The 11,087-nt window shown below is 42.3% G+C and overlaps 1 protein-coding gene across 1 annotated transcript in view; it reads right to left on the bottom strand.

Annotated features, from left to right (window-relative positions):
• The window catches only part of ATRX (ATRX chromatin remodeler), a 263,566-nt gene that overhangs the window by 188,076 nt on the left and 64,403 nt on the right, over nt 1–11,087 (bottom strand). The window contains exon 9 of the mRNA XM_066582073.1: nt 113–2,479. Within this exon, the coding sequence (XP_066438170.1) occupies nt 113–2,479 (2,367 nt within the window). The remainder of the gene's footprint in view (nt 1–112; nt 2,480–11,087) is intronic.

The following is an 11,087-nucleotide window of genomic DNA, read 5'->3' as shown; positions in this document are numbered from 1 at the left end:
GAAGTCAGTCAATGAAAAAGAAGCAATGTCTGACTGTTCGAAGGAAAAAAAAAAAAAAAGTGGTAACAGGAGAAACATGATTTTTCTACAAAAATTACTCAAGCAATAGGACTAATAGAGCGTACCTGAAGACTGGGCGAATCCAACAGCCGATATCACTTCATTTTCCACTATAGGCTTTATCTTTTGCTCATCTTCACTGTCATCGGAATTGTGACTTACATTATTGTGACTGTCTTCAGACAAGTCAGATGACGAAGTTGATGCTTTTTTCTTCAGTGCTGTTTTTTTAGTCTTACTCTTCTTGGGTTTCTTGCTTTCTTTTTCCTCTGTAGATAGGTCATTCTCTTCCTCACTCTTAACAGGTTTCTTTTTACCCTTCTTGGCAGCCGCCATACTTCCTACATTTTTCACTTTCTTCTCCAGTTCAGAGTCATAGTTTGAGGAATCTGAATGACCTGATCGTCGTTTCTTTGCAGTCGAGTTTCTGGTCATCTTTTTAACAGCTTCTGGACCAGAACTTGAACTCTTCCTTTTGCGTTTCCCCTCATTCTTCAGACTCTCTTTATTACCTTTCTTAGAGTTCTTGGTCTCACTGCAGCTCTCATGTTCTGAGGAAGAGTTGCTCATCAAAGCTGCCATTTTCAGAACTTCCGGTGTCTCTTCGGAATCGGATCCACTTCCATGGTTGCTGGAATCTAATTTCTCTTTGCCAGATTTACCTTTTGAGCTCTTAACAGAGTTTGAAGAAGCATGTTTTGTCTTATTCTCTTTTTTAGAAGACCGTTTCTTTTTTTTCTCCTTGTCTGTATCATTACTTTCTTCCTCTGTATTTGATAAGGTCTTTGTGTCAGTTTGGCGCCTTCTGGGTGTGGTTTTCACACGAGGAGACTTTTTTACCTTAGGATCTTCATTCTCAGATGAGTGCTCATTACTAGAAACATACTTGTTGGCATCAGATCCTTCCTCAGAAGCCTCAGCTTTGGAGCTCTCACTCAACTCAGTTTTCTTAGACGGCGACTTCGAAAGAGATACAGGAGTTAGTTTCAGGATCAGCTCTTTTTTAACAGATGCTTTGCCATCTTTCTTACACAGAATTTTTAAGCCAGAATCGCTCAACGCATTTTGAGTTTCCAGTGAAGCATCCAGGCTGTCAAATATATCTTCGGGCACAGAAGAGGGTACAGAGACAATGTCCATGTCAAGCGCTTCAGCAGCATTAGGCTCAAACGATTCCTGATCTTTCTTTTTTTTGAGAGGTGAACGAGACTTGGCTAGTTTAGGCGACACGCTGACAGAAGCAGATTTCTCAGCATCATTCTCAGATTCAGCACTAGACTGCTGCTCCTTACCTTTCTCGACATTTTCTTTTTTGCAGTCACTTAAGCTTCGCTTTGTCTTTTCATTTGCTTTTTTAAACTTGTTCCTACATTTCTTTGATTTATTTTGTCTTTCTTCAGAATCGGATTCATCCTCAACATAAGAATCCTCTTGAGGTTGCTCACCAACATCTAATACAGTCTCAGTAGTGCTACTATCCCTTTGCTCTTGCACCGCCTCTTCAACCATTTGGACATCATTGTCTTCAACATCCATGGACGTATCTTGTGGGACGTCTTTATGTAATGGTGATTCTTTCAGAACAGGAGAATTATCCTCTCCTTCAACACTTCCATCTAGAATATCAGTTTGCTCTCCATTTTGATTCTTATCTAGAGTAACCCATTTTTCTAAATCTTCATTGCTGTCAGACTTCCTGTGCTTCTCCTTGCTACTGGTTTTGACCCCCTCTTTTTCATACATACTACTTGACTCTTTCCGGGGTTCTGTACTTTTCTCATTCAGTTTCTCTTTTGACTGCCTATTCTCACTAACATCTCTGTTTTTCTTTGATTTTGCTAGATCAGAAGCTATTTCTTTGGTCAAGCTCTCCTCCAAAGCTTGATGTGCCTTTTTAAGGTCCCCTAAGACTGACTTAAAGGCCTTTAATTGTCGAATTCTAGCACTGCGGTTAGCATCTACGTTTTCAGATTCGTGCTTCAAAAAATTTATAAAACTGGAGTTTAAGTTGGTTGTAGTCTCAATAATTCTTTTAGTCTTTTTTAACATTTCTTTTGGAACCATCAAGGCTTTGAAAGAATAGGTTATTGCAGAAGAATGTGAATTTTCCATGCGTTTGTCCTGTCCATTACAACTTAGGGTCTTTAGAGTTTGGTCGTACAGCTTACTCTTATCATTTTCTACTTTCATTTTCTTTTTATTCTGCTGTAACAACTGTTCTAAGTTTTCAAAAACACTGTCACACGTAGCTACTAAGTCTAATAAAGGTTCAGGCTGGCAAATGTAGCAATGCCATTGGCTGTCTTCATCCATTATGGTTGACAATTCTCTTCGACTTAGATTTCGGAGAATGCATTTTTTGCAAAAGGCATTGTGGCAAAAATCACAGCAGATAAGATTTCCTCCTTCAGCACACCAACTAAACATAAAAGAAAAAAAAAAAAAACATATTATGGTCCAATATTTAACTGACATATCAGAAAACCGTTGGTCATGCAATGCCACAATCTAGCTCACAACCACTTGTTACTACAACTGCTTAAATTGTGAGATCTTAGTCCAACTACTCAACTACATTATGTGAGGCTACATCCATAACCTTGTAGTTCTTGGCACATAAGCAGAGCAGAAATTAACCTCTTAGCTATCGATACTGCATGGGCAAAACGCCTGAGGTTGCTATCCCACCACTCCAGTACCACTTAGTGCTCTGTACAAAACACCAGATTTCTCATGTGCTGCAACAGCTGTGAAAAACTCAACATTTCCTGGAACTTCCCATTAACCACATTATTTATAAAGGAGTTGCATACTAATTCTACTAAGTATTTATAAATATATCCCGATGAGTGTTATAGTATTGGATAGCAAAAATACATCCTTCCAAATACTTTCTGCAAGTTTAGCTTCTATTTAGAGCTGGCCAATACCCGAGCTTCTATTAAAAACCCATTAGGCAGCCACTCTGAACCTGTAAAGGAAGTCTGTCATACAGATTTTAGCCTCAAAACCAATGGAATCCACAGGTTCTCCATCTACTTCTTCACAGTCCTTAAAGGGGTTGTCCCGCGCCGAAACGGTTTTTTTTTTTCCAACCCCCCCGTTCGGCGCGAGACAACCCCGATGCAGGTGTTAAAAAAGAACACCGCACAGCGCTTACCTGAATCCCCGCGCTCCGGTGACTTCTTACTTACCGGTTGAAGATGGCCGCCAGGATCTGCGTCGATCGCAGCTCTTCTGTGCGGGCCATTGCCGATTCCAGCCTCCTGATTGGCTGGAATCGGCACGTGACGGCGCGGAGCTACACGGAGCCCCATTGAGAAGAGAAGAAGACCCGGACTGCGCAAGCGCGTCTAATTTGGCCATTAGACGGCGAAAATTAGACGGCAACCATGGAGACGAGGACGTCAGCAACGGAACAGGTAAGTGAATAACTTTTGATAACTTCTGTATGGCTCATAATTAATGCACAATGTACATTACAAAGTGCATTAATATGGCCATACAGAAGTGTATAGACCCACTTGCTTTCGGGGGACAACCCCTTTAAATGATGGAAACCAGTGTCCCCATGGCGTACAATGTATAGTTGCATTCAAAAATTATTCCATCACCATTGCAAATTAGGTTAATTTGCAATTCCACTAATTTTCAGCAGTCTACAAAAAAAGTCAAACCAGAAACAATTTAAGCATTTTAAGTAGAACAAAACATAAGTGGTTTCTTCAAATACAACACAAAATGCCACCTTTAAAAAGAGAGTTTGTTATTAAAACTAAAAACCTGTCCAACCGCTGGGCCCAGCACAAAATAAAGAAATAGCACCCAATCCTCTCCTTGTCTCACCAGGACTCATCTGACAGGCTCCATACCCACCTCCAGGTAAACGCCCAGGCTGAAGTCAGGTGACCACTGCAGCAAGAGGCAGCAGTGTCACCAACTACTGGCATCATGACACCCAGGACGCAAGTGCTAATGCAAGGAGTCAAGGCATTGTTGCTGCGACCTCTGACTGGCCGGAGCTATCAACTCACTTTCATCGTGCCATCTATCTGCAGCTAACGTGGGGCCCATTGGAGACTGTTAGATACGTTTTATCGGGCCGAGGAGAAAGGGAATATGCATTTTTTATCTTATCCCAGGCCCAGTGAGTGGAAAGTATTTGTTTTAATTTAAAACTCCTTTCATAACAGTGTCCATTTCCATTTTTGTGTAGCTTTTCTTTTAATAAAGCCTCTACGGGTCTGTTTGTTATAAAAAAAAGACCCCCAAAAAGTTACTCCCTTATAATCTCAACTAAAGGAAGCAAGCACAAAATAAACACATTCATAACATGGTACTTAAAGAGGTTGTCCCACGCCGAAACGGGTTTTTTTTTTTCAATAGCCCCCCCGTTCGGCGCGAGACAAACCCGATGCATGTGTTGAAAAAAAAAACGGATAGTACTTACCCGAATCCCCGCGCTCCGGTGCCTTCTTACTTACCTTGCGAAGATGGCCGCCGGGATCTTGACCCTCGGTGGACCGCAGGTCTTCTGTGCGGTCCATTGCCGATTCCAGCCTCCTGATTGGCTGGAATCGGCACACGTGACGGGGCGGAGCTACGAGGAGCAGCTCTCCGGCACGAGCGCCCCATTCAGAAGAGAGAAGACCGGACTGCGCAAGCGCGTCTAATCGGGTGATTAGACGCTGAAAATTAGACGGCACCATGGAGACGAGGACGCTAGCAACGGAACAGGTAAGTGAATAACTTCTGTTTGGCTCATATTTAATGCACGATGTATATTACAAAGTGCATTAATATGGCCATACAGAAGTGTATACCCCCACTTGCTTTCGTGGGACAACCCCTTTAAGGCTGAAAAGTGACCATCCAGCTCAGCCTCCTCCGCCCCCCCCCCCCCCCCCCCCCGCCCAACGTTGATTCAGAAGAAGGTAAAAACACCCAATGAGGTAGAAGCCAATTTTCCCCATATTAGACGAAACATTCCTTTCTCAGTCCAATCTGGTAATCAGAATAATCCACGGATTGCCGACCCTTCTGAGCAATCAGTGATATAACCTGTAATATGGCATCGCTCGAGAAAGACGTCCAGGCACCTCTTATATAGTATCAATATGTCCTCAGGAGAGTTCCAGTCTCACTGCTCTTACAGCAAAGGACCCCACCCCTTCTATGTTGTGTAGAAACCTTCTTTCCTCTAGACATGGAGCTTGCCCCTTGTTACAGTCACAGTCCTAGGTATAATAGATGGGAGAGATCACTGTACTGACCCCTGATATGTTTATTCATAGTTATTAGGTCACCCCTCAGCTGTCTTTTTCTAAACTAAATAATCCCAGTTTTGATAACCTCTCTGGGTATTATAGTCTGCCCATTCAATTTATTACTTAAGTTGCCCGCTTTTGTACCCCCTTAAGCTCTGATAAATCCTTCTTGAGTACCGGTGCTCAGACCTGTCCACAATATTCCATGTGTGGTCTGACTACTGACATGTAAAAAGGAAGAACAATGTCCTCAACATGTGCCTTTTATGTTGCACTCCATGATCCTATTTGACTTAGCAGCAGCTGCCTGACACTGGTTGTTCCAATTAAGCTTACAGTGAACTAAAATCCCTAAATCCTTCTCCGTGTCGGTGTTCCTAGTGGTTTTCCATTTAGTGTGCAAACTATATATTATCTCTCTCTCAAACTGACGGACCGACGTACATGAAATTTGGCACAAGTATAGATTAGGTCCAAAACAGGAAAAGTAAAATAGTCCCAACTCCATTATTCGTTTCTAAGCGCATAAGAATTAGCGTCCAAATTTTACGTAAGGAATCTAATTCTCTCTCTTCCCGATGTCCTAGAAACTTGAAATTTGGCACGAGCATTGATTATGTCAAATAGCAAAAGCTAATGGGTCCCAACTCGATTATTCAATTTTAAGCGCAAAAGAATTAGCGTCCAAATTTTAAGTACGGAATCTAATTCTCTCACTTCCTGATGCAACAAATAATTACACAAATTTTTACTGCACAAATGTGAAATTTGCCATAACCATTCTTTGCGTACTAAATATTGGAAATTTAAAGGGTTGCAACCTGATTATTCAAATCCTATGAATAAAAGTAAGTGACCCAATATGTAATGTAACTAATAACGCATCTGTACTGCACAAACTTGAAATTTGGCATGTCATTTAGAAATATGATAAATAAAACTGACTATGTATTGAAAGGCTATAAAGTACAAAAGGAAGTGGGCATGGACTGCTGGGATGGAGTATGACTAAGTTTAACAAGGGGCTGCAACCTTCAGTCTGGGTAGGAAATTTGAACAAAAAGGGGCGTTACGTTTCAGGGTAAAAATGAGGAGAGTGTGTGAGGTGGCACATTCTGTGGGGTGACATTTTCACATACAGCCCAAGATAAATCTCTCTATCTGCCTATACACTGAGAGGAATCTATCTGATTTGTGTGTTATGAGCAGCGTGTGTGAGCTGTGGACATTCTGTGGGGTGACATTTTCACATAGAGTCTGAGATAAATCTCTCTATCTGCCTATACACTGAGAATAATCTGATCTGTGTGTTATGAGCAGCGTGTGAGAGGGACATTTTGTAGAGGGAAATTTTTACATACAGTCTGAGGAAAATCTCTCTTCTATCTTCCTATACGCTAAGAAAAATCTCACTTACCTGTGTGTAATAAACAGCGTGTGAGGGGTGGACATTTTAACATACAGTCAGACAAAAATCTCTCTTCTATCTGTTTATATACTGCGAAAAATCGAACTGACCTGTGTGTAATAAACAGCCTGTGAGGGGTGGGCATTCTGGAGGGAAAGTTTTACATACAGTTTGAGAAAAATCTCTCTTCTATATATCTTCTAAAATCGCTCTCGTCTGGTATACTAAAAATGGCATCGAACTATATAGGATGTGTCCAGTATATCAAAAAAATGACGCCAGGCCTAGTGAGGATTAGACACAGAAAGAGCTGACCAGTACACATGCTTAGTCAGTTACAGTGGCCTGAGGAACCAGAAATTATGCGTATGTTGTAGCAATGCAAAAATGTCCACCAGGTTAGCAAAAATCTCCTTCCTTAATCCCTACAATTGTGCTAATTCTGCACTAATGCTGTACTTATTGCTGTATTTATTAACTGGTTCTGATAGTTATTAATTGGTTCAACGCGTTTCTACTGCCAATAGGACAGTTTCTTCAGGAACCAAAATAATGTTATTGGATGGATTCCATAATACGGTAGCAGGAACCCTTTTTCCTTTTAAGCTGAATTGGTGGTAAGGTTTGGTTAAGAGACCAGAATTCAATGACCAATCCCATCTCGTCTCTACCTATCCCACAATCCTTTCTGCACCAGAAATAAAAATAAAAAAAATTCAGCAGCGTCACCAGCCTTAAAATAACCTTATATTTATCACTTCGCCACTTTTTTGCCCCAAAGTTATCCAGATCCTCTTGCAATCGTCCTCTCGTGTTACTTTACATATTTTTGTGTCATCTGCAAATATTGATATTTTACTGCACAATCCTTCTACCACGTCATTAATGTATTAAAAAGAATACCAATACGGCCCAACCGTAGTGGAAAACCTACTAGTAATGGTGACCCAAATCAGAATATGTACCATTTATAAGCACCCTCTGCTGTCAATCACTGAGGCAGTTACTTACATACATTCTCACCCACACAATGCATTCTCATTTATTCTCTTCAGTGTATTCATAGAGGAAGATGAACTGTCAGATGAGATGCAGAGTGATACATTTCAGCAGTCTAACTCAGGAAGTGCAGAGCTGTCTTAAAAAGATTTAACAGTGACCCAATCAGAGTATGTAACATTTATAACTCCATCAGCTTTCTATCACTGACCAGTTACTTACCCCTTTACACACACACACTCGCCCAGGCAAAGTATTCTCATTTTATATACCAACCTTTTATGCGGCACAGTATCAAACGCTTCGGAAAAGTCCATATACACGAGATTCAGTGACTCTCCCCGGTCCAGTGTAGAACTTACCTCCTCAGAGAAGCTGATCAGATTAGTTTGATAGGAGTGATCTCTCATAAACCCATGCTGATGTGGAGTTATACAGCCAATTTCCTTGAGGTCCTCCAGGACCTTACAGCCTGGGGCAACCTCCCTGCAATGCCCCCCCCCCCCCCCAGCTGTAAGCATGTTCCCTACGGCCCCCCTGCAATATGGCATGCAGTCCCCGTGCCCTAGAGGGCGGCCCCGCTCTCTGTCTTAGCGCAGTTGCCAGAGAGGAGACTAACAGTGGGTGGCAGCTGGGAGCACAGAGCACCGGGGAAGAGTGAGGGAGCATGGGTGCCTGGAGAGGAGATTGACAGCGGCCGGGGAGGACATTGACAGCGCAGTCGCAAGTACAGAGGGGAGGACAGCGCCCAGGAGAGTGAGGGAGCGCGGGTCCATCACATGGCTCGGTGCGGGGAAACCAGTGACAGCGGGGCCGTGAGTGGAGGATGGCAGGGGGTGGGGGAGAGGGAGAAGCAGAGTTACAGCTGAGATGTGAGCAGGGACACGAGGGCAGAGGGAGCCAAAATGATATCAGACCGTGGGTGACAGTCACAGCGGCCCAGGGAGCACAGGAGCGAGATTCGAATGGAAGACCCACAGCAGCAGGGTGACGCGGGGACGGCATGGCATATGGGAGGTGAGACACTGACAGCAGAGTCTTCGGCAGGGAAGATGGGAGCGTTATTGTGGGCATCACCAAGCCCTCCCCTACAACTCAACCAGACCAACCCATGTCTCCACCCATTCTTCCGGTGGAGAAAAGATACACCAGTACCAATAAGTCTTACTGGCCTGTAGTTCCAGGTTCGCTTTTCGACACCTTTAGAATATCTGCACCACATTGGCAATGCGCCAAAACATGGAACAGACCTCGTTACTATAGAGTCCTTAACTATAAGAAACAAGGGTCTGTCTATCGCATTATTTCCCTTAGAACCCAGGGGTGTATGCCATTGGGACCAGGCAGTTTGTCTATTTTAGGCTTTTTAAGACAGCTCTGCACTTCTTCCAGGGTTAGACTGGTAAAATAAACTCTCCACTAAATGTTATCACTCCACATCATCGGATATTCCACTCACGGAGGGGAAAAAAAAAAAAAGGATTGCAGCATGTTCCATTTTTGTGCGGACTCTGCACTGGCTGCTTCCATTGAGGTCAATGGAAGCCATCCGATCCGCAGCCTTTCTACAATTAACATTGCGAAAAGGTCACGAAAATCTGTACTGTGCTTATCTGACGGTGAGACGTTCATACTAGAGATGAGCGAACCTACTCGTTTCGAGTAATTACTCGATCGAGCAGCGCGATTTTCGAGTACTTCAGTACTCGGGTGAAAAGATTCGGGGGGCGGCGTGACGGAGCGGGGAGTAGGAGCAGGGGGTAGCAGCGGGGAGCCCTCTCTCTCCTTCCCCCCCCCCCCAACCCCCCACTCACCCACGGTGCCCGCCGAATCTTTTCGCCCGAGTACGGAAGTACTCAAAAATCGCGGTACTCGGGCGAAAAAGGGGCGTGGCCGAGTAGGCTCGCTCATCTCTAGTCCATACCATCCGAAATACAGAAGATAATAAAAGGTAGGTATGCGGGCTCACCAGCTGGGCACAGGGTTGGATGCAGGTGCGGGACCCCGCTGCTAGAATCAAACCCGGTCGTGTGCAGCCGGCCTTAATCTTTTTATATGGTTTATATAGTGGAAGTGGAAGAACAGTTTAGGGTTAATTTTACTCTTTGGCAATAAGACTGTCTCCATCTATGCTGCATTTATCCAATTTTTACAAAAAATTTTTTTTCCCTTTTAGGTTCACCGCCTTCGTTTTAGTACTTTAAACGCTTTCCTTTTGTTGCTTATTACCCCCTTAACATCATTAAGCAACATTGTTTTTCTCCTTTTACTAAGTCTTTTATTCCTGTAAAGATATAAACCTCTTAGAGCAAGTAATTAAGAGGTTTTTAAAAGGTTTCCCCATTGTCTGTACTCTTATTTTTAAGAACATTATCCAAGTCAATAAGGCTAAGTCTTTACAAAATAAAATAAAAAGCAATGTATTATATTATAATCACTATTTCCCAGGTGCCCCCAACCTGCACCCATGTTATTCTGTCAGGCCTGTGTGTTAATATTTAGTACAGGATGACCGTCCCTTTAACCGGGTACTGTACAAGTTTGGGAAGGTAATTATCTTTAGTAATGAACAAACTTATTACTTTTATGAGATCCGCAGGTTTTGGCTTCACAAGTTCTATCCGGATAGTTAAAAGTTTAACCCCTTAGTGACCAATGTTTGCACCTTAATGACCAGGCCAAATTTTGCAAATCTGACGTGTCACTTTAACATGGAAAACCGCCAGAAAGGTTTTGCATATCTAAGCGATTCTGACATTGTTTTTTCGTCACATGTTGTACTTTATTTAGGCGGAAAAAATAGACCGATCGAATTTGTGTTTATTTATTAAAAGCGCCAAAATTGGGAAAATTTTGAAAAAAAATCGTCATTTTTTCACATTTCCAACTGCAATATCTTAAATATGTGCAAACATAATATAGAAATTTTTGCTAAGATTTATATTTCCACCTGTTTATTTTGGGCACACATTGGAAAAACTTTAGTTTTTTGTTTTTTTTTAAACCATTTAGGAGACGTACAAATTTAACATTACTTTTCAGCATTTTGAGGAACACTGTTTTCCTACACCAAGCCAAGATTGGAAAGGCTCATAAGTGTCAGAATAATAGATACCCCCACAAATGACCCCATTTTAAAAACTACACCCCTTAGTGTATTCACTGAGGGGTGTCATGAGTATTTTGACCCCACAGGTTTTTTTTTCAGGAATTAATTCAATTTAAAGGAGAAAAAGTAAAAATTCATATTTTTGCAAATCTGTCATTTTAAAGACATTTTTTTTCCTATAGTTTACATGAAAATGAGGATTTACACCCCAAAATGGATACCCCTATTTCTCCCGTGTTCAGAA

This window comes from Eleutherodactylus coqui, chromosome 10 (assembly GCF_035609145.1).
Source record: "Eleutherodactylus coqui strain aEleCoq1 chromosome 10, aEleCoq1.hap1, whole genome shotgun sequence".
NCBI lineage: Eukaryota > Metazoa > Chordata > Amphibia > Anura > Eleutherodactylidae > Eleutherodactylus > Eleutherodactylus coqui.
This window is presented reverse-complemented; position numbering and strand designations above follow the sequence as displayed.